The 24,206-nt window shown below is 40.8% G+C and overlaps 1 protein-coding gene across 3 annotated transcripts in view; it reads left to right on the top strand.

Moving 5' to 3' along the window:
* The window catches only part of MYO1D (myosin ID), a 346,572-nt gene that overhangs the window by 164,107 nt on the left and 158,259 nt on the right, over nt 1-24,206 (top strand). For all 3 annotated transcript variants that reach the window (XM_067714337.1, XM_067714339.1, XM_067714338.1), the window contains exon 17: nt 23,701-23,924. In XM_067714337.1, the coding sequence (XP_067570438.1) occupies nt 23,701-23,924 (224 nt within the window). The remainder of the gene's footprint in view (nt 1-23,700; nt 23,925-24,206) is intronic.

Below are 24,206 nucleotides of genomic sequence, written 5' to 3'. Positions count from 1 at the left end.
CTCCCTATCCCACCCCTCCAGGCGGTCACAAAGCACGGAGCTGATCTCCCTGTGCTATGCGGCTGCTTCCCACTAGCTATCTACCTTACGTTTGGTAGTGTATATATGTCCATGCCACTCTCTCACTTTGTTCCAGCTTACCCTTCCCCCTCCCCATATCCTCAAGTCCATTCTCTAGTAGGTCTGTGTCTTTATTCCTGTCTTACCCGTAGGTTCTTCATGACATTTTTTTTCTTAAATTCCATATATATGTGTTAGCATACGGTATTTGTCTCTCTCTTTCTGACTTACTTCACTCTGTATGACAGACTCTAGGTCTATCCACCTCATTACAAATAGCTCAATTTCGTTTCTTTTTATGGCTGAGTAATATTCCATTGTATATGTGTGCCACATCTTCTTTATCCATTCATTGTATTTTAAATGAGTAATAAACATGGATTTGTCCATTCATGACTGAATAGGGGTATACAACGAACAAGACAGGGCTCCATCCAGAGGAAGCTGACAGCCGAGTCAGAAGGGAGATGTGTTAGCGCTCAACCAGTGCAGTAGAGTAATTGTGACACTGTTGAGCAGGTAATGACTGCCAGGTGGGCTCAGAGAACAGTCACCCACCTGAGCTGGGAGAGAAGGCTTTTTGGAAGGAGGAGAGATGCCAAAAAGTCGGAGAACAACTCTGTTAGGTTCACATTTTACTTGGAAGTCCATTGTATGGAGGACAGAGATCTTAATCTCTATTTCATAATTCATTTATACAGGTTGAGTTCATTGGAGCTGGGTCATTGATGTGAGAGCAGGTTAATTGTCACGAAGGTTAGTGGGCAAACTAAACTTCCTGTGACAAAAACAGGGAACAAAGTTGTCTACAAAAATATCAAACAAATGTTGTTTTCCATAATAAATGTTTACTCGTCTTACTCCTTGGAATTACTGAAACTGCCCTTTCAGTGTTACAGGAGACTTCTTTGCCCTCCTTAGAAATTAGGACAATTAGGAAGCAAATATACATGGCAGCCATGCAACTCATGGTGACAGAATTAAATTTAGCTGAATTTTATCACAAGTTTATAAATATTTACTAACCTTTCCCCTGTTATCTAACAAGACGTAAAGAGCTAGCTCTGGATTTGTCTTCTCAAAGCACCTGGGTCAGCAATTTCCATTCTGTCATGGTTCCGCGTTAATAACTGCTAGGAAAGGCTGGCAGCCTTCGATTTGATTGGGGTTTTTTTTGTTTGTTTGTTTTTGGTTGTGGCTTACAATATTCTGTTTACACACTATACAAAGTCTCTGCAGCTTGAGAGAAGGGGTGCAGAGGCAGGAGTGTATTTGGAGAACCTAATAGTTTAGGGCGTAGTTCAAAGTACCTCTGAGACATTCGAGTCAAGATGACCAGCATATTGGATGTACGAGTCAGGGAAGCAGAGGAAGTAACAAATCTCAAGAAGGAATGATCAGCAGTGTCAAACATAGAGTCATCCAGCAAAATAAAGGACTGAAAGTGCCCACTTAATCTGGCAGTTGGGAGGTCACTGGTTTATTAATAACCAGCATGTTAAAGATGATCAGGGTGAAAGGCAGAGTACAGGAAGAGAAGAAAAACACACCAAGTACTAGAATCCTCCAGGAAGAAAGTATGTTGAACATTTATTGGTAAATCATGGTAATATGGTAATGAACATAGGTATGGAAAGTATGTATGTTCTTAATGAAGAAATCAAGGAGTATTTATCATCTGCAAGACATTTAATAAACGACTATTGAATGTTGAAGCCTTACTCCTACATATATTACTAAACAGTGCTAATAAAATAACATTATTCAGTACAAGTCATTGATTTTTATTATTGTGAAGAAAATTTCTGTTGATTTATAATGTAAGCCAATAACTGAAGCCATTTAGTATTTACGTATTGACAAATGCAAAGCCCCTTTAGAGCAATAAAAATGCTTCAGCAAAAATTTAACATTAGAACGACAGAGCATCCTTTCTTCTCTCTCTCTCTCTCTCTCTCTCTCTTTCTTTCTCTTTATTTTTCCCTACCCCCCTCCCCACCCTTTTCCTCCTCCCACCCAACTGAGGAATAAAAAAGATAAAAGCATATTTGGAAAATAATGATGACATGTCAAAAATAATTTGTTTCTTATTTATCTCCTCTCAGATACTGCCAATAAGAAGCCACTGCCACCCCTTCCCCAGCCTGTTCCCCTGTAGGTTGGAAGCAGATGATTTGCTCTCCTGAAAGAGCAGCACATCCGTTGCCCGGGTGATATCTCATTACTAAGGCAACCAATTTGGTGCATCAGTGTGAATCCCAATTTTAAAATGTAATTATGCCAAGATATGTACATATGCTTGAGATTTGCTCAAAAGAAATCTGTTCTCCTTTGGAAGGAAAACATTTCCTATGTTAGTTGAAAGAAAGGGGGAAATACTTCTTTTATTCTTTGCTAGTTATAAATACACCTTTCAACTGATCTCCCACCATGCTTAGTGAAAGAGCTTGCACTGGTTCTCTCTCACCACTTTTTTTTTAACTGGAGATCTTCCCTTTCCAAGACACTTCTCTCTTGAGACCTGTCACTCATAACCCAGCAGCTGTTGTCACCATGACAACATTTTCTGGCCCCTATAGGTGGCGGAAGGAAAAAAAAAAGAGTGGCTCCATTTTCATTGCACTTTTCTTTTTAATTGCTGGGAACTCAAGAGATTGACTCTTTGTAAGGAATTAGTTAGTGAAGGGGAAGTGATTCAATGAATAGGTGTTTACGTTAAATTATAAAACTTGTGAACAATTCAGTGAGCATTGCCATCCCAGACTCAAATGAAAGATCTTATTGATAGGAGGTGTACACCAAAAGCTTGGCTGGAGGAAGACAGCCAAGACAAACAAAATACCATCGAATCACTGCTGAGCAATTAATTTTTCTTCCTCCTCGACAAAAATTATTGTTTAAAAATTAAAAGCATATTTGGGTGCAGGGAATATTTAATTACCAATCTTATTAAATAATGAAACCCATGCAACTCATTAAGTTTCCCATTTGCTGAAGCTTCCAGGAAGCTCAGGGTTCAGGTTTGTACTCAGATCCAGGAACCATTCTTAGCTGGGGTTTCAAGTGTGACTGTCACCCTTCCTACTGAGACCCCCACCCATTGCCTACCTGTCCTTTTATCCTCAGTTGGGTGACTATGTTGTCTATGTAACTTTTTTTAAATTTATTTATTTTATTTATTTTTGGCCACGTTGGGTCTTCATTGCTGCGCACAGGTTTTCTCTAGTTGCAGCGAGCGGGAGCTACTCTTCGTTGCGGTGCGCAGGCTTCTCATTGCAGTGGCTTCTCTTGTTACGGAGCACGGGCTCTAGGCGCATGGGCTTCAGCAGTTGTAGCACACGGGCTCAGTAGTTGTGGCTCACGGGCTCTAGAGCGCAGGCTCAGTAGTTGTGGCGCACAGGCTTAGTTGCTCCGCGATGTGTGGGATCCTCCCGGACCAGGGCTCGAACCCGTGTCCCCTGCATCAGCAGGCGGATTCTTAACCACTGTGCCACCAGAGAAGCCCCCTTGTGTATGTACCTTTTATGTAAGTTTCCTCCGATCTTTTGGAAGTAATTGGGTGACACATATTAAAGGCAACGGTGAAAATATCATAATGGGTATTCACTACCTAGTGGCAGTGCTGATATTTCACGTAAAATATCACCCCCCAAAAAAGATGATTTTCAAAACTGCCTTTTTAAAAAGCCCTTTCTGAAGTACATAATTTTGCCACATATTTCATTAAGCCAAGACACTTGATGGGTGACAAAATATATCCTCATATCCTATTAGGTATATAAAAGAATATATGTGGTTTAAGTGTAAGGGCTATGGTGTTGAGGTTTACTTTAGTCTTTTTCTTGCTATAGCACTAAGAAATCTAAGTGTGTCAGAAATTGCTTATATCTTTGTCGTGGCACATTTAAACACATTCTGCTTGGACTATTAAGTTTTGCTAACCAAAAAAAAAAGTTTATGAAATATTCAACGTGTTCTGGGAAATGTATCATTATTTATTGCATATATTTAGAGCATTCGGTTTCTCTTTATGGGGAGACGTATAGTGGCTTTAAACTCGATCTTTTTCATTTCAGCACATGCACAGTATAAATACCTCTAACGTACAAAAGGCCCTTCCAAAGAAATGAAATAAATACCTCACTAGAAAACTGAGGAAAACTATAGACAATCAGTCCACCAAAAAAAAAGAAAAATGGCCAGCAACTATATTTTCACCTATCAGATACTCAGCGTTTGTTTTTTTTTTCTTTTAATCCTACACAGTGTTGTTGATGATACGTTTACTAGTGGCATGAGAGTAAATTGATGAGAACTTTCTGGACAGTAGTTTAGCAATGTGTTTCCAAAAAATCTAAAAGTTGGGTTTGCCTCTAATCTAGCAATTATGCTTGTAGAAATTTATACTAAGAAAATTCATGTAAAAATCCAGTTGTAAGAATTTTCTCTTCAGTATTTCTCATGAAAGTGGAAAATAATGGAGAAGAATGTTAAGAAGTGAGTCATGTAAGTTGTGGTATATCCCTACAATAGAAAACCAAGCAGCCATTAGCAGTGACAATATAAAGAAATTTAATAACATCAAGTGCTCATGATAAATGTTAAGTGAGAATATGTGTTACAGAACAGGATGTTCAGTATGATTCCTTTTTAACCACATTGTTAATTCTAGACATACCTACACCTGCATGCGTGTGCATGCGTGTGTGCATGTGTGCACGCACACACACACCCATTATATAGACTGAGGAGGAGTCATCCCTTTGGGGGCGTTTATTTATAACTAAAGAAAATTTAGGGCTATTTATATTCAGTATTTTTTGTCAGACAGTCTTACTGTTGCCAGACATCACTCTGCATTCAAATTCAGTGCTGCAAGGAGGATCTGTATTTTTTTATTGAAGTATAATTGATTTACAATGTTGTATTAGTTTCTGCTGTACAGCAAAGTGATTCAGTTAAATATATATATATGTATATATATACATATATACTTTTTCATATTCTTTTCCATTATGGTTTATCACAGCATATTGAATATAGTTCCCTGTGCTATACAGTACAACCTTGTTGATTATCCACTCTATATATAATAGTTTGTATCTGCTAACCCCAAACTCCCAATCTATCCCTGCCCTACTCCCCTCCCCCTTGGCAACACAGGTCTGTCCTCTATGTCTGCAAGTCTGTTTCTGTTTTGTAGATAAGTTCAGTTGTGTCATATTTTAGATTCCACATATAAGTGATATCATATGGTATTTGTCTTTCTCTTTCTGACTTACTTCGCTTAGTATGATAATCTCTAGATCCATCCATGTTGCTGCAGATGGCATTATTTCATTCTTTTTCATGGTTGTGTAGTATTCCATTGTATATATGTACCACATCTTCTTTACCCAGAGACTCTATATTTTTAAGAAAATTTAATTTCAAAATAAGATGTTTACTAGCCAGTTGTCCTGAGTTGGTCTTATTGTATTTGTGTAGATACAAACACCCAAAGAAATCAAGCACTCATAGAAAATATGTCAGTGACAGATATCCTCGGGGAAGTAAAAATACAATCAAGCACTCGTGATTTATGTTTTTTGGTGTTTTTTTTGTGGTATGTGGGCCTCTCACTGTTGTGGCCTCTCCCGTTGTGGAGCACGGGCTCTGGACACGCAGGCTCAGCGGCCATGGCTCACGGGCCCAGCCGCTCTGGGGCATGTGGGATCTTCCCGGACCGGGGCACGAACCCGTGTCCCCTGCATCAGCAGGCGGACTCTCAACCACTGCACCACCAGGGAAGCCCAAGCACTCGTGATTTAAATGCAGGTTACAGACCAAGTACTTTATTCACAAGTGTACTGTACTTTGAATGGATTATAGGGCTTCCCTGGTGGTGCAGTGGTTAAGAATCCGCCTGCCAATGCAGGGGACATGGGTTTGAGCCCTAGTCTGGGAAGATCCCACATGCTGTGGAGCAACTAAGCCCGTGCACCACAACTACTGAGCCTGAGCTCTAGAGCCTGCGAGCCACAACTACTGAGCCTGTGTGCCCTAGAGCCTATGCTCCGCAACAAGAGAAGCCACCACAATGAGAAGCCCGCGCACCGCAACGAAGAGTAGTCCCCGCTTGCTGCAACTAGAGAGAAAGCCCGCGCGCAGCAACAAAGACCCAATGCAGCCAAAAATAAATAAATTTATTTTTAAAATGGATTGTAAATAGGAACAACATAGAGCTGTAATCACATTATTTCCATCTAAAATTTTAATTGTTTTTATTATAAAGTAATACGTATTCATTGTGAAATTTCAAAATATATTTAAAGAAGGAAATAACATCATCCATCATCTCACCACCAGAAAGGTAACTACTGTTAGTGCTTTGGAAGGTGTCATAACAGTCCCTGTCCTACTCTCTCTTACACACACTGTTTTCTAAATTGAAGTCATGCTGTGTACACTGTAAAGGGCTGTTCCAGATGAAAATCAGCAGAACCACGGTGATGGTTGTGGTATGGGGCCCCTGGACCACTTCTGTGTGATCTTCCAAGCTTCTCTCCTTGACTCACATCTGCAAAGCATCACCATCTGAGTTTTAATGTTGTTCCTCTGTTCAGAAGCCCTTCAATCACCTACAAAATTCAGACCAGGCTCTGCCAGCATCTTTCCCTGTGCCACCATGCAGCATCATCATGTTTTTCCCTGCACTCCCACATACATCTGTCCCACCTGTGCGCTTTACACATACCATTTGCCTTTGCCTTTTGTATCTTCAAATTAGACTCCACCCCCTCACTCAAGCCCTCCTGGCCAGACTAGTCTAAATAAAGTCATCTTTACTTCCTTCACCAGCACCCATTTGTCGATTTTATGTGGCTCTCTGAGGCAGTAACTTCAACAGGAGGTGGGAGCTGTGGGCCTGCTGTTAGTTTGGAGTTTGTGTAAGGTTCTAGGTCATCACTTCCTTTATCTGTAAAACGATAGGCTTGGATATGGGCACATCTGTTACAATCAAGTATGAGGTGTATTATGAGTAACTTGGTATTAATAATAAGTTAGCAAAGGTAATGAATTAATTTATAAATAGGAGCTGATGTGAGTTTATTTCTATAAAATTTATATTTGCTTTCTTGAGTGGGCAAGAAAGGCCCATTTCAGGGATGGTACAACCCCCGAGGGTTGTTGCACGTGTGTTGCACGTGTGTTGCACGTGTGAATGTCCTTCCTAAGGTGTGCCGTGGAAGAGTCAGGGCAGAGAACCTCCCAGCTGATGGTTTATAAGAGGTCTTCAGCTCAAAGATTCCCGCCGAATTCTAAGATTTCTGTAGGCTGTAGATCATCTATTAATTTTGCACATTTGTCTTCTCTCCTCAACCAGATTATACATTGTTGAGGGAAGCAGTGTCCTTATGCTTGTTTGTACTCCACCCAGGGGCCCCAGCATGATGCCCTGTGCACAGTGCCTCACGTGGTATTTTGACAATAATATAGTGTCATGACTCAATACTAGGTGCTCTGGGATTATAGAGGTTCCTGTTAGCTATGTTATGTTTATTAATATTTAAGAGCTAGTCATATGCATTTAAATGAGGTACCTTCATCCTACCAAGCAAATGGAGTAATTAGTAGGCATAAGCGTTATTCCTAACTGGGAAAGAAGCCTTTAAGTTTTAACTCTGCTGCCAGAGCTGAAGAATCGCTAATTTCTGTGTAATTTCTAGTCTCTACTGCTGCCTAACCAGCAGGTGGTTCTTGGCTTCAGTCAACCACCAGGCACTTGGGTTCCAATCCCAGCTCCAACACTTACAAGATGAAACTTTGGGACCTCTCTGTTCTTCAGTTTCCTCATCCGTAAAAGGGAAGTAAGAGTACCCACCTTATAGTATGGTTGTGAGTATTAAATGACTTAATATATTCATCATACTTTGATCAGTGCCTAGCATATGGCAGGTACTATATGTTTGCTATTCTTATGAACATTGATATTATTAATATTATTATTATTGGTTTGGGTATATATCAGTTGACCATTGGCATAATTATGCCACAAACCACCTGTATTGGTTTCCTATGACTACTGTAAAAATTATCACAAACTCGGTGTCTTGAAACAACAGAAATTTATCCTCTCACAGTTCTGGAGCCCAGAAGTCTGAAATCAGTTTCACTGGGCCAGAATCAAGGTGACATCAAGGCCACACTTCCTCTAGTGGTTGTAGGGGATAATCTAGTCCTGGCTTCTTCCAGCTTCTGGTAGCTGCCGGAATTGCATGGTTTGTGGCTCCAGTCTCTGCTTCCGTAGTCATATGTCATCCCCTCGTCTGTCTTCAGATCTCCTACCACCTCCCTCTTATATAGATACATGGGATTGCATTTAGGGTGCAAACAGATAATCCAGGATAATCTCCCCATCTCAAGATCCTTAACCTAATCACATCTGCAAAGTCCTTTTTCTGTCACGTGAAATAACATTTACCGGTTCCAAGGATTAAGAGGTAGAAATCTTTTTGTGGGCGGGGGGGGGGGGGATTGTTCAACCCACCACATCTCTGAAACGCAGTGGCTGTAACAGAATTTACTTCCTCCTCACGCATCCGAGGTTTGGCCATTTTGGGCTGAGTCCATCCCAGGCGGTGGGTTGAGTACAGATTGGCTCCACGTGTGGCTTATTTTTTTCTGGTGTCAATGAATCCCAGGGGCATGTTCTTCTCATGGTAACAGCAAAAGCCTAAGAGGGCAAGGCTGACCACACAAGCACATTTCAAGCTGTTCAGGTCACATGTATATATATCTCGTTGACCAAAGCGGGTCACATCAATGGGGTGACCCATGTAGGTCAAGAGTAAAGGAATGAATATTTGCTATCATAACAACTTAGCGTGGGGTTTTCTGTAGATGACAGCTAACTTGAAGCTACATTAACAATATATGTATTTGGAAGAGGAAGAAAATCCAGGATTCCAAGCAAAGTTATTTAGTAATAAGACAGTTTGCTATAGTTGTTATTTGAAGGTTAAGTCAAGACGCTACGTGTTTTGTAGTCTTAGCCTGGCCAGATACAGCCCTGAATGTGATGATCACAGGAAACTTGTTGCATGATATTTGATTTAGAGGATAAACCTCCACAGATGTGGAATGAGCTACCTAGCTCCTTTTGCCGTAATGTAGTGACTCAGTGAACTCCTTGGAGATGTGAAAAAGAAGCAAGAGTTTTCTGCCCCTCTGGCAGAAGAGAATCTGTGCTGGGTAGCCTCGCAAGAAGAGAAGGGAACTAGAGAATACCTGTCAGCTGCTGAGTTAAAGCCAAAGTGACATTAATTACAGTATCTTCTCAGTCATCCTTGACCTATGAGCCCGAATAGCTAGTTCATCTAAGTGATCTAACCAAGAGCTGGTTCCTTATACTTTCATTGGAACCTGATTTTTGGTAATTTGAGAACTAGTATACAGTATTTGTATATTTCAATTGGATAGAATTTCCCAGTCTAGGTTTTTTTTTTCCCCCCTCTTCCCTCTCATTCCAGTAATAGAGGAATTAGATTATTCTCACAGGCCCAGTGAAAGAAAGGAATAATACACAGCAGAGTCTATGAGCTCTTTCTCAGTCTCTTTGGCTCCAGGACAGAATAAGGATGTACCAGGTCACATTTTCCTCAGTCACTTGATAAAAAGCAGTGACACTAAGGTGTTGACTTGTGTCAAGGAAAAAAAAAAAGGAAGAAAGTAAAAAGGCAAAGGGGGAATTTTTCCTGAAAAATCCTGTAACTGGGCTGAATAGGGAATTAGGAACTTAATTTAGAGTATCCGTATTTAAGATGAAGATTTTTACGTTTTTAGTGAAAGAAATTCTTTTAACGTAAACGAAACATTCACTGAAAACCAGACTTTTCACGCCTCATGTTCCTCACTGGCAAACTGGCAACAGTCTGCCAAGCAGATGCTCATTCATGCTAGGCTGCTCTAGAACCATCAAGGGTCACCACTGATTTTGAAATTCCCTTAAGACTTGAGAACTGCATGGCAGCTGCCCTGTGTTCCTCCCTTGAATGTTTCATCATGTGCTTGGCTGGCTGCCCTGTTGTGTAACAGGATGAGTTGTCTGTTTCTCTTCAGTGAGCTCTTAAATCCTAAGTTTACTTGGTTGTAAAACATTCCGTGGGGCCTTTTTCACAGATAAGTAAGTCTTCTTTTAAACTTGTAACAAAAGATCTTTAGTATATTCAAGCCAAGAAGTATCCATTCATTCAACAAATGTGTTTATTGCCAGACACTCTTTGGAGACACCCAGATGAATATAATAGCAATAGTCCTTCTCCTCAGGCAGCATACGTTCTAATTGAGGAGTAAGATAAAAAACGTAGTCAACAAATAATTATAAATTATGTAACAGTTATGAAGGAAAGGAAGGCTTTAATTGGGGCAGTCATTCAGAGGACAAGGGAAATAGGCTGGTCAGGGAAGACCTCTCTGAGGAGGTGACATTCAAGTGAGAGCGAAAAATTGAGAACGAGCTGACTCTAGGAAAAGTCCAGGGAGAGGAGATGCAAGCAGAGGGAACTACATGAGCAAAAAACTCTGCAGCAAGAGAGGGTGTGAACGTTTGGAAGGCATTTCCAGCAGTATCACTGCCATGTCTGTGCTTCTGTCACTTTTTTTTTTTTTAATACTGGTGCACATGCCTTTCTTCAAGGCTCAGTGCAGCAGAATTTCTGTCTGAAGTTTTCAGCTGGAATTTGGGTTTAGGTTTTCTGGAAGGATACCTGGAGGGCAGCTAAGGAAGAGTTCCATGAAATATTGATCACAAGCCAGTTGAGATGAGTGAAAAAGACCAAAAAGAAGGGTAGCGTTTGACGGTCCTAAAATATTTCACAGACCGAAAGAGCTGTTTATTGGCAAGTCTAACGCTGATGTTCGTTGTAAAAGCGGTCCGATTATTCTCTAAATCCAAGATGGGGTGAGCTGACTTTGTATGAAAATGCTGATTTAATATAACTTATATATTAAATCTGTAGACTATACCCTTTCACTGTAGCTTACACCTTTTTCAGTCAAGTAATTTTATGTATGTGGGTGGGTGGGAGTGTGGCTATATATATATATCCTGATTGTTGTATATTCCTGATTATTTCCCAGTGTTTTTTTTATACAGCTATTTCAGAGGAGACATCCTCATAGAGATTTCCAATGTTAACTCTTCTTAATGCCTGACCAGGTGGGATCTGACTTAGATTCATTCCACTCACATATGTTCGATCCAAGTCGAACATTTCTCCTGTCATATTCATCAGCCGTAGCTGGTAACTCATTTGTATTTCAAAGAGTCCAGAGCTTTAGTGGGCATTTCACACACCTTTAATTATGGATAATCTACTAGAGTAGACGCGAGTTTCCTGCCATTCATGAAGTGATTGTGAATAAAGGCTCTCTTCTATTTGTGATCGAGACCACGCCTCCACATAGAGCTTATTAACAAAACAAATTCTTTTTATAGGCACATATTTAAAGTTTTTTTCTAAGAGATGTGCAATTTATCTATTTTTATTTATTACTTAAATTTTTTGGCCACACCCCGAGGCATGTGTGTTCCCCGACCAGGGATCAAACCCACGCCCCCTGCATTGAAAGGCAGAGTCTTAACCACTGAACGGCCAATGAAGTCCCTAGACACATATTTGATTTTTTTTTACATCTTTATTAGAGTATAATTGCTTTACAGTGGTGTGTTAGTTTCTGCTTTATAACAAAGTGAATCAGTTATACACATACATATGTTCCCATATCTCCTCCCTCTTGCGTCTCCCTCCCTCCCACCCTCCCTATCCCACCCCTCTAGGTGGTCACAGAGCACCGAGCTGATCTCCCTGTGCTATGCGGCTGCTTGTTTCTCAAAAAATATCATTGTATCACAATGTGTTCAGTTGCAAGGAAGGGAGAAGGGGAGAAAGAGAGAGTAGGAGGGAAGGGGAAAGGAATAGAGGGGAGGGGAGGAGGGGAGAGCGTAAAAAGAAAACTCAATTCAGACGGGCACCGTGTGTAACGGGGATTTATTTCATACCTCAGGAAGCCTTCTCTTGGGTCATCTTCATTCTCAGTGTGGCTCCCCCTTGTGGTTGCCAGATGGCTGCCAACAGTTACAGAAGCCACGTTTCGTTATTCAAGGAAATCTCTTCTAGAAGTACTTGGACATTCTCTCCGAAGAGTGAGAAATTTTCTTTCTCAGAAACACCTAGAAAATGTCTTCTCATGTTTTATTAGCCACGACCAATAACCATGGCCAGCAGATGTTAAAAGGCAAAATGCTAAAGAGCCTTCGTAAATGTAATAAAAGTTTAGCTTATTTCATATATAAAAAGCCCTTACAAATCATTATGTAAAATTACAAATATGTGATGGACAAAAACAAGGAATGAAGAGAGAATTCACAACAGAAAAAATTCTAATAGCCAGTGAATTTTTTATATTCCTAATCGAAGCAGTTGAACCATAGCAACAATATGTTATCCTATATCAATCTCGTTAATTCTTTTTAACTCTTCGCATGGTAGAGTTTGGAAATGAATACTTTAGTATGTGGCATTTGGAAATATAAATGAGTCACAGCAGCAATTCTATTTCTAGAATTAGAATATGTACAATGTTACTCCTAAAATGATATTTTAAATTGCAGAAAACACCAGAAATACCACACAGTAGGAGGTTGGTTAACTGACTTATATGCATGTATCTGGTTGAGTACTGTGAGGCCGTTCAGAATCACATTATAGGAGGACATTTGATCACATGGGAAAATGTGCTTGATGTATCAAATAAAAAGCATTACAAAGCACTTTACGACATTATGTGATCTCGGTTTTGTGTAAAATATGTATGTAACCATCAAAGAAAAATGAATACGTTGGACCGCACACAGTTTTTTTAAAAGACAACTTCTGTATGGTAGTATACCATAAATAGTACCAAAAGATCATTGCCGTACTGGAAAAACTATTTAAAATGCTAATAACAAAAAGATGATTCCCTTAATTTATAAAGAGCCCATACAAATCAATAAAAGACAATCCAAAGAAAATGGATTTAAAAGCTAGAAATATGCAGTTTATAAAAAAGAATTTTAAATGACTGATAAAAATGTACACGTTATATTTATATTTATATTAGTTGAAAAATTAATTATATTCCTGTTGACATCCATTTTAACTCTCTTCTGACTTGATTGGTATCTAACTAAGAAACTTCAGTCTTCAAATATTATGTTATAAAACATTTCTTGGGAAAGAAATAGATTAGGTAGTAGGATTTTTCAGATTTGTAAGTACAAGGTTGTGTTTCCGGTAGGATTTTCAGTAATATAGTTATAGCTATGTGTACAAGTATAAAACCTCAACATCACTGAGAAAACCTAGCATTTTAGTTTAGATGTTTCTCTAAATAGTAGCATTTCTGTCTGTCCCACCACAGCATTTTTCCAGCATGAGCTACTTAATACTCTGATCATAATAGTGTGTTGCCTACTATTATGAGAAATCATGCACCCAACAGTGCAGTTGTATTCTTTTTTTTCTCTTTGGCATTGAGTTATGGCCAGGAATGATCTTCATAGTTTTTTAATCGTATTATGTTCAACTTGTGTAAATTTGAACTGTTGAAAAAGTATCTGTCCTTAATAAGTACACTTTCTCTTATCCTGCCATTCCGCCTTACATTAATTACAGTCTAAGACAGAAAAATAAAAAGGGGAAGCATATTTAATGTTTACCCAAGTAATCTAAGGGATTATTTCCTTCCCCCAACATCCTGAAATCCCCCCCTAGGAAACATCATCACCATCGGTGTGAACACTGGGAACCGGTAGCATATTTGGGGTACAGGGATACATTGAAGAGCGCTGGTCTCAACAAAACCCTCCTGGCGCCATCACCCACTGCCTACAGCCAGAGCCAGGCTCCTAGCAAGAGCTGTGAATATGAATCACATTCGTTTGTAGAAGCAGGGTTTTTAGGTCTGAAAAATGACTGTTTCTCAAAGCCAAGCGTTTGCCAGCAAAAAATATATTAATGTATGACTTCAAGAAACTTATGTCAAATGTATTCCCTGCTTTTTTTTAATGTTGAATTATTAGTACGAGAAACATAAAGCAGCAACGTACAAATATATGTCAAGCATAAGTGCTTTAAAAACCTATTTTTAATGTATATCAAGTGTCTAGCATAAGGCCTAGTACATAATAATGAAATAATGTTTTCTCTCCCTAGTCTGAGGAGTCATAACCGTAATCAGATGAAAATCAAAGATAGTGGTTGTCAATGCCATGCGCACTTTAGATCAGAAAGAACCTTTAACACTTTAAAATTTTTGTTCATTTTCAGTAGCTGTTAAGATAGAATATGCGTATGTGCTCTTATAAATCATCTAGTGTAACATCCTTGCTTTACAGCCGAAGCACCTGAAGCCTGCAAAGTAGTCTGTAGGGAATGCTGGCCTCTCCAGGGAAAGATTCTTTCCACTCCACCCCAACTCCCTGCCACTCAGGGAGCTGTCCCTCTCGCAGTGCTGGACTTCCTTGAAAGAGCCTCACTGTGACAGGAATTCAAGCTTCTTTACATGGAGGTTTCCATTGTTGTGGCCTTTGACCAGATCTCACTTTTTAGGGGATCAGTTGTAGTTGTTTCCCAGTTATCTCATAGGCATGTTTGGTTTTTCCTAGAATATCATAGGAGTCCCCTGTTTCCCTCTATATCCCCAATAGAAACCAAACGTACAGTAGGAATTCGGGAAATTCTTATGGAACGAACAAATGCTCAGTAATGCTTATGCCACCATGGCATGTTTTGGGACGGCATATACTGATCCCCTTCAAAATGAATGAGTAGTCTGTGTACAAAGGGTTCTGTAGTTAAATTTTGTTTTTAAATTTTAAAAATTTAAATGTTTTTTAAATTTTGTTGAACAAAGTTAAAATAGGTTTACTTACATAGAACTTCTTAGAGCTTTTAATATGCTAATGTACATTATGAATCTCCAAAAAGGACTTGCAGTATGCAGCCTTCCTGAACTTACTGAAAATGGAACCCTTTTTTCAAGGAGCATTTCAAAGGCCCTGTGTTCCAGAATTCACTTTTGAAACTCTATAGAAGAGAATGTTAGGATGCACCTCTGGCTGGTCCTTTCAAATACCAGTTATTATCTGAGTTTTTGAGAGATTTAGGGAACCATTCAAAATTGAGATCATTTGCAAGCGTCTGAAACAAAGGTTACTGGGTTTCTGGTGGTTTTTTTTTTAAGGAATTCTGCATGTTCTAGATGCTAGATATAAAGGAAGAAAAGTCAGAACATTTGTTACATAAGACAAAAGCCCAACCTGTCCCCTGACTGGTTGATGAGCCACCTCCGTCTTGGATGACAGTGGATCTGGGGGTGGACAAGGCAGCAGGTGTCTTCACACAAACTTAAAACATCCCCAGATGCCTCGTTGGATCTACTGAAATGTCCAAACACTTGGCCCAAACCCTGAGGTTCTGCGTCCAAAAGCAGTTCTGAAATAGCCTTGACCTGAGCGATTTTTGAAGATGAATTATCAACTTTGTACCTCTTAAGAAAAAAAAATGTTTTAACCAAACAGAGGAAAGCAACCACTTCAGTAGAGCCCCACAGGCAGTTTACTTTTGAACGAGATTGAATCCTGAAAGGCCCATCAGAATTACTTAACCTGTTTGCTCCACACGCAGTTTACTTTTGAACGAGATTGAATCCTGAAAGGCCCATCAGAATTACTTAACCTGTTTGCTGGATTAATCTTGTTTTCATTTATCTTCAGAATAATTGCAATTTGATTTTTGACAGAGTTAATGTTGAGCTAGTCTTCTGACAATAATTGACTAAGAGGTTCAATTGCTTCTTGATGTTACAGTTACAAGGAGGTTGTCAGACTATAGCATCATCATATTAGGCAACGATTGTATGCACTAAAGAATTTCTAGGCTAATAGATCTGGAGAAGGCCATATAGAAAATGTATGAGTCCCAAATGAAGGTTCACAAGTCACCTAACTTGGCAAGTTAGTCTACCAGACCAAGGTAAAGCTCAGGGGTGATCATTTCTAAATTACACCTCACACGCACATAGTTAAGTTCATCAGGATAATTTATAATGATCAGGCTCACACATGCTCTTTTTTTTCTTTTTTTGGAAGGGGGTGTCTCTTCATTTGAAGGTTTTACATCTGTTTATTGACTGAAGATCTGGTTATTTCATCTCTTTTTTTAATTTTTATTTTATACTGGAGTATAGTTGATTTACAATGTTGTGTTAGCTTCAGGTGTACAGCAAGGTGATTCAGTTATACATACACATGTATCTATTCTTTTTCACATTCTTTTCCCTTATAGGTTATTACAGAATATTGAGTAGAGTTCCCTGTGCTATACAGTAGGTCCTTGTTGGTTATCTGTCTTATATATAGTAGTGTGTATATGTTAATCTCAAACTCCTAATTTATCCCTCCCCTCCACCTTGCCCCTTTGGTAACCATAAGTTTGTTTTCTAAGTCTGTGAGTCTGTTTCTGTTTTGTATATAAGTTCATTTATATCATTTTTTTAGATTCCACATATAAGTGATATCATGATATTTGTCTTTCTCTGTCTGCCCTACTTCACTTAGTATATTTCATTATTTCTTAATTTCTCCCCTAGGTCATCTGAAATGCTATTAATTTATCTGTAAAACCAAGGAATTTTGTGTCAAAATTTATGCTGAGAACTTACAAATTATATTTACTGGGTCTTAGTTTCTTCTTGGTACATATTAACCTGCTGTTCTGGTAAAAATATGGGTACTGCACTAGCATTTTAAAAATAGCACATCAGGTCTTTATTCATTTTGTCCCTCATAGAGATATTTGGGTTGAAGAGGAATAACTCAGAAAATTTTTTCTGTCTTTGAATCTTCCTTTAAAATAACTCCTTCGTTAATCAATCATGAAATATTCCAAAATGGATGTCGTATTCTAAATATGATGGGGTATATGGATACCAAAGATAGATTTTGTGTATTTTACAATTTGCTCAGAGTTCAACCTGGTACCTAAGTAAATTCTCCTCCACCACAACTCTTTAGCAACCATATACTGTCAGAACTCAGCCAGAATTACTATATGGAGGACTTAAGACTAGAAATAGAAGAAAGATGCTTCTCCCAAAAGTTCTCCCTAGGCATGGAGGGCCTGGGAAGCTTGGAAGCTGGAATTTTGAAGGATTTCAGTTGTAGAAACTAAGAGAATATCCAATTCAGGGCAACAGGGAGCTGTTTGAGAACAGGCAGAAAAGACCCAACACCCATAATGACTAGAAAACAAAAACATGGAGAACAAGAGAAAAACAGAAAGCTGACCTGTGTTTGTTTCTGAAGCCAAACTGAAGATATGTAATTGACCTACTTCTTAACAGAGTGTTACCTAGGATCCTACATCTTTTGCAAAGTGTATCCTGTACTTTAATGACTGACAGATGTTGCTTTGAAATGCCTGACCACCAAGGAAGAGGAAAACATGGTCAAATTAAGATGGCATTATGAAACATCTGGTTAGACATGACAGACTGTGCTTATATCTACTCATCTCAAAACCCCTCAATCAGCAGTACAGGATGAAAATTGGAGAAACCCACAAGGACAAATAGAACCATAATGGAAACAACAGCAGAAAAGAGGCATCAGCATAATTTTGGAAGTAAGTGAACGTGTGGTTAGCCCCCCAGGCTGGTGGAGAAAGCTGAAATCTAAGTGCCTGCAGGCAAGCAAGCCAGGCCACCAACCATTGGGCTGTAGGAAGATTCAGGATGGGAAGGACCAGGTACCTCTGTAGCTAGGGGTGAGGGGTGGAGCTGGAGGAGTAGAAGGGTTGAAACTCTGTATAAAGAGCAATTATAACGACTTCCCTGGTGGCCCAGTGGTTAAGGATCCACATGCCAATGCAGGGGACACGGGTTCGATCCCTGGTCTGGGAAGATCCCACGTGCCACGGAGCAACTAAGCCCATGCGCCACGACTACTGAAGCCCGCGCTCCTAAAGCCCGTGCTCCACAACAAGAGAAGCCACTGCAATGAGAAGCCCGCCCACTGCAACGAAGACCCAACACAGCAAAAAATAAATAAATTAATTAATTATTTTAAAAAGAGAGCAATTGTACACCCATCTCTCCTAACCTCACAAAGTTGGAGGAGCTCCCTCAGTCTCATTCTGATAGAAGACAAAAAGTTTACTCTGAAGAAATTGAACCAGAGAAGCTCTGGGCCTGGGGACACCATGCACCAGTGGAGGAGAGGGGTCAGGCACCATGTTGAAATCAAGTAAATTAAGTGAAAGTCTAGATACGAAAGATATCCTCCAGCCCCCTTCACTCAGAATTCTGGCAGCAGTGAGGGAACAGTTTAAGGTACGGACATTACTGGGGTCCCCCACAGATGGCTGGTCCCCACCTAGTCGCCCTGTAGTGGAGTCCACCACCCACAAAGCACACATACAGAGCTTCCAAGTGGCTTTTCACTTTTCAGTGAATGGACAGCCAAGGATCCCCAGACATTCAAGCAAGTCCTCTAGCTCAAAAGACCAAGACGAAGACAAACGGGAGAAGAGGGGATTTATAGGTAACAGATGCAATGTAGGGAGCAGCATAAAAAGCAAAACCATAATTCATCTGCTTGAGAGGAAGGATGCTTTTGTAAAACAAGAGCAACATGCTTTGCTTTTTTTTTTTTTTTTTTTTTGCGGTACACGGGCCTCTCACTGTTGTGGCCTCTCCCGTTGCGTAGCACAGGCTCCGGACGCGCAGGTTCAGCGGCCATGGCTCACGGGCCCAGCTGCTTCGCGGCATGTGGGATCCTCCCGGACCGGGGCACAAACCCGCGTCCCCTGCATCGGCAGGCGGACTCTCAACCACTGCGCCACCAGGGAAGGCCAACATGCTTTTAAAAGGGATATTTGGAGAATGAGGATGAGTTCTTGAAAGTGGAAAACGTGACAGCAAAAATGAAAGATTCAATATCAGGCTTGCAAGATGAAGTTGAAAACATTCAGTCACTCAACAAATACTATTTTTTTTAAACATCTTTATTAGAATATAATTGCTTTACAATGGTGTGTTAGTTTCTGCTGTATAACAAAGTGAATCAGCTATACATATACATGTGTCCCCATATCCCCTCCCTCTTGCGTATCCCTCCCACCCTCCCTATCCCACCCCTCTAGGTGGTCACAAAGCACCGAGCTAATCTCCCTGTGCTATGCGGCTGCTTCCCACTAGCTATCTATTTTACATTTGGGAGTGTATATATGTCCATGCCACTCTCTCACTTCGTCCCAGCTTACCCTTCCCCTACCCATGTCCTCAAGGCCATTCTCTACATCTGTGTCTTTATTCCTGTCCTGCCCCTAAGTTCTTCAGAAGCTTTTTTTTTTTTTTAGATTCCTGACTTACTTCACTCTGTATGACAGTCTCTACATCCATCCACCTTATTACAAATAACTCAATTTCGTTTCTTTTTATGGCTGAGTAATATTCCATTGTATATATGTGCCACATCTTCTTTATCCATTCATCTGTTGATGGACACTTAGGTTGCTTCCATGTCCTGGCTATTGTAAATAGAGCTGCAGTGAACATTGTGGTACATGACTCTTTTTGAATTACGGTTTTCTCAGGGTATATGCCGTACGACCCAACAGATACTATTGAGTGGCTACTATGTCCTTGGCACTGTTCCAGGCAGTGGAGATTCATCAGTGAGCAAAAGAAGCAAAGATCCCTGGCCTAGTAGAGCTTAAATTCCAGTAGAGGGAGAGCATAAACGATACAGTCATATGTAAATTACAGGTGTTGTAGAGTGTTAAGTGCTGGAGGCAAGAGAAGAAAATAGAGCATGGTACAGAGAGTGGAGAGTACCAGGAGGGGAGGGTGGACAAGGGGAATTTTTTACATAGATGGTCAGGGCCGGGCTCATTGGGAAGGTGACAGCTGAGCATGGACTTAGAGAGTGAGGAAGATAGCCATGTGATATGATATCTGGAGGAAGATCCTTCCAGGCGTAAGGAAAGGCCCTGAGGCAGGAGGCCTGTGCAGGGTAGAGCAGGGCCCAGTGTGGCTGGAGTGAGCCAGGGAGAGGACAGTGGAAGGAGCTGGGCAGTGACAGTACCAGCTCATGTGGCCCTTGTGGGCCAGGGGAGGGGCTTTGGCTTTCGCTCTGGGGGAGCTGGAGCACCGCAGCAGTGTTTTAAGCAGAGAAGTGACACGATCTGACTTTGGTCTTAAAAGGATCACTCGGGGGACTTCCCTCATGGCGCAGTGGTTAAGAGTCCGCCTGCCCATGCGGGGGACACGGGTTCGAGCCCTGGTCCGGGAGGATCCCACATGCCACGGAGCAACTAAGCCCGTGCGCCACAACTACCGAGCCTGCTCTCTAGAGCCCACGAGCCACAACTACTGAGCCCGTGCACCACAACTACTGAAGCCCGTGCGCCTAGAGCCTGTGCCCCGCAACAAGAGAAGCCACTGCAATGAGAAGCCCACGCTTGCTGCAACTAGAGAAAGCGCGTGTGCAGCAATGAACGCAGCCAAAATAATTAATTAATTTAAAAAGAAAAAAGGATCACTCGGCTGCTGTGTTGAAAATTAACTGTAGGGGGTCAAGGTACTGAAGAGAGGAATTGCGTCTAAAATTCAGTAGCAGGGATGTGTGACCTGTGGCCCTAATGTTCTCTTTTTTATACCTCAGTGTGTCCTCCAATTCACCCGCTCTGTTCGCCTCTATCCTTGGTTCCACCTAAGAAATGAGTTGCTTGCCCTCTCCGTCACCCTGATCCCTGCCTTGTACCTTCTGATAACTTCCTCTCCCAGATCCCATCAGATCTCCTTCAGGGTTCAGCCCCCACTCTCTTGCATCAGATCCTAAAGCACATAATGTCTGGTTGGTTCCACTTTTCGTGTTCATATTGTTGAATGAGGGCCCCTCTGGCTCCCTGGTTTTTTGCTGAACCTCTCTAGGTATAATCAAATAAGCATTAAGCATTTGCTTATTGAATATAATATTTAGTTTTCCCCCTTTTTAGACACTCTGTCATCAGGCTAAGTCCTCTCTGGAGGTAAGCTTTGTATGACTTGAAAACCCCCCACAGTTTAAGCTCTTTAAACAAAGAGGGAAACGGGAAGATCTGTCTCATACCTTAAGTTCCAACCTTCAGACCCTTCACGAGACGATCACCCACAGCCTTTCTCCCACACAAAGGCCTGGGGAGCGTGTCCGTTTATAAGGGAAAATACATGAATCATTTTTTTGCATAGAAATCATTTGCTTGCCTCCGTAGTTTTTCACTGCTACTTCTCTGATGTTAGAAAAATAAATAAAGCCGAAGGGACTTCTGATAAAGTTGATGATATAACTGCAGGCCCACAAAATTCCTTTCTCCCAAATAATATAGTTAATATAACAGATGTAATCATGTAAACACTATTGACTTTAAATTTTGATGTAATTATTATCGGGATTATAAAGGAGAGGTAATAGTGATGGTAGGAGAGCTAAATCACCAATTTCTGTAATTTGGGTAGGGTCTCAAAGGATCACCAAGAAATAACAATACATGTGTATTTACAGCATGTGTGTATACTGCGTATATGTATGTGTACATATAAATAAATTATATGTGTATTTAACTGCCACGAGAAGAAGCAGTTAAAATAGTTGGCATGAAATGACACTGTGAGATGGGGAGGCGGGCTTAGGTGGGCAAGGGGAAGGGCTGCTGTCTTTTTTATAGCATTTTTGTGCTATCTGATTTTTCAACTACACAAAACCTAAATAAACTAAGGACACAGATGAAATCTAAAAGGTTGTCCAAAAAAAAAACACCTACCCCTTAAAAAGTACCTACTTAGACATTTTTTTTCAGATTATACTAGAGTCTAACCAAAAACATTTTAATAAAAAATCTTTATAAAACACTTTTTGAAAATTATAAGATTGATTTCCTGTATAGATGTGGCTCCAGGGGGGGTCTTAATTTCCTTCCTCTTAAAAAAAAAAAAAAAAAAGCAACAAACAGTATGAAACTTTAAAAATGTGTTTTCTTTAAAAAACTGCATCACAGATTTCTACCCTCTAATTGTACTCTTTTGGTTTTTCAAGATACTAAAGAAGGGACCTTTATTTTAGCACTTGGGTGGAGGCCTGACAAAGCTGTGTGCGTGATAGATTCGTCTACAAGAAGAGAGGCATCTTGACTAAAACAGGTTCCTGTGCTGATGCCACAGGCAGCAATGAGTGACTTTTCACTGCCTCTTTTTCTTTATATATTCTGTTTATACGTGAGCTCCAGGTTCATCAGAAGTTGCTCCTATGTCGCGTTTCCCTCACATGTCATGGTTTTTCTTGACCCGTTAGTTCCTCTTTGGGGTCCATGGATGGCCTCCTCATATTTGTACAGCAGGCTAGAAAGGGAGGGCTTTGTAAGCACATGGTACCTGTTTAGGAGCCTTCGTGAAGACCAACCTAAAATGGCTGAATAAAAGAGGTATCACACCAGTTTTTCTGAGAGAAAGTGGTGGGCACAGATGGGGATCTAAGAAGAAATAAAAGAACCCTGAGCGATCCTGGAGAACCCATACTGTGGGCTTTGAACTGGAGGTTGAATATCTTGGTCTTGAGAGGCCAGAGACAGGGAGGGAAGTAGTACCCTCCACCTAAGAACTGAGACAGTCAGTTAAGTAGCAGCCGTGAGTATCACCTGGAGCGTGATGGCGATGTGTACAAGGAGTTTATCCAAGAAAACAATGAGGACGTTTGGGGTCTTGGGACTGTAGGAGCAGAAAGGGAAAGAAAGGGATTTATACTGGAAATACCGTGGAAGAAAGAATACGTTTGGTGGTAGAAAGCATATTTAGGGGAAGAGCCAATAATGAAGATCACACCAAATTTCTTTTTACTTGAGAGATTGAGAAGTATGGGGTCCTGAAAAAAATATAAGTATCTGTGAGTTCACCGTGTTTGGATAAAGCAGGCGCTGAGACGTTTACATAATGTCTGATTGATTTCTGATCACTGAAAAAATTTAACAGATTCATATTAGTAACTTGTTTTTTACCCTTTCTCCACGAATACATCTACATTCTTGGGACTTCACCTGGGGAGGGGGGGCTGCACAGACTGTGTATAAATCAGTTCATACATCCAATGCGACATTACACTAGTGGCCAATGTGTATAATCTGTGCAAAGCTAGGTTTCATAAGAGAACTGTGGATGCTGATGGCTTTGTGTTCTGACTCATCTTGCTTCCTTTCAACATTCTTAAAATATTTATCCAAAGATAATGGTACTTTGGCTTTCTTCTTTACACGACCGTAAAGTTAGAACAGGGCTCTGCTTCAGACTCCGTGCACGCCTCCTTAGGAGGTAACGAACAGCTAGACACTGAATCAAAATGACGGCCGTGACTCCTAGTGCCATCTGTTGGTGGCAGGCAGAACTGACATGCTCTGGCTGATTTTGTGACGCATACAAATTGCCAGGTTGAGCTTCTAAGTAAAGGAGCTTCTGTGATTTCAATGTGATCTGCTACTCAGCCAACCAGCAACATTTTCCTTTTTTTTTCCCTCTATTGCGAAGGTGTGGCGGGGCACCCTGGCCCGTATGCGGTACAAGAGGACCAAGGCGGCTCTGACAATTATCAGATACTACCGGCGCTACAAAGTGAAGTCGTACATCCACGAGGTGGCCAGACGCTTCCACGGCATCAAGACCATGCGGGACCACGGCAAGCACGTGAAGTGGCCGGCCCCGCCCAGAGTGCTTTGCCGTTTCGAGGCAGCCCTACAGGCTATTTTTAATAGGTAAGGACTTGGTGTGTGCTGCATCCGTTTGTGGCAGTACACGTACTATATAAATGTACAGATCTGAGACCGTGACATTAGCTCCACCATTTGCTACGTGACGTTGCTTTTACCTTGTGTCTCCACCTTCGTAGATTTCACTTTCAAAGGGCATCTGCCGACCCCTCCAAATAATAGAACGGTCCGTTTATTTTTCCCTTAGCAGTAGACAGCAGTATGCCACAAGGCCTGAATCAAGCCAAGTTTAAGATAAGCTAGTAGCATGATGTCTCTACTTTCTTT

This window comes from Pseudorca crassidens, chromosome 19, assembly GCF_039906515.1.
Source record: "Pseudorca crassidens isolate mPseCra1 chromosome 19, mPseCra1.hap1, whole genome shotgun sequence".
NCBI classification, from domain to species: domain Eukaryota; kingdom Metazoa; phylum Chordata; class Mammalia; order Artiodactyla; family Delphinidae; genus Pseudorca; species Pseudorca crassidens.
Note: the sequence above shows the minus strand (reverse complement) of the source record. Positions and strands in the feature narration are given on the sequence as shown.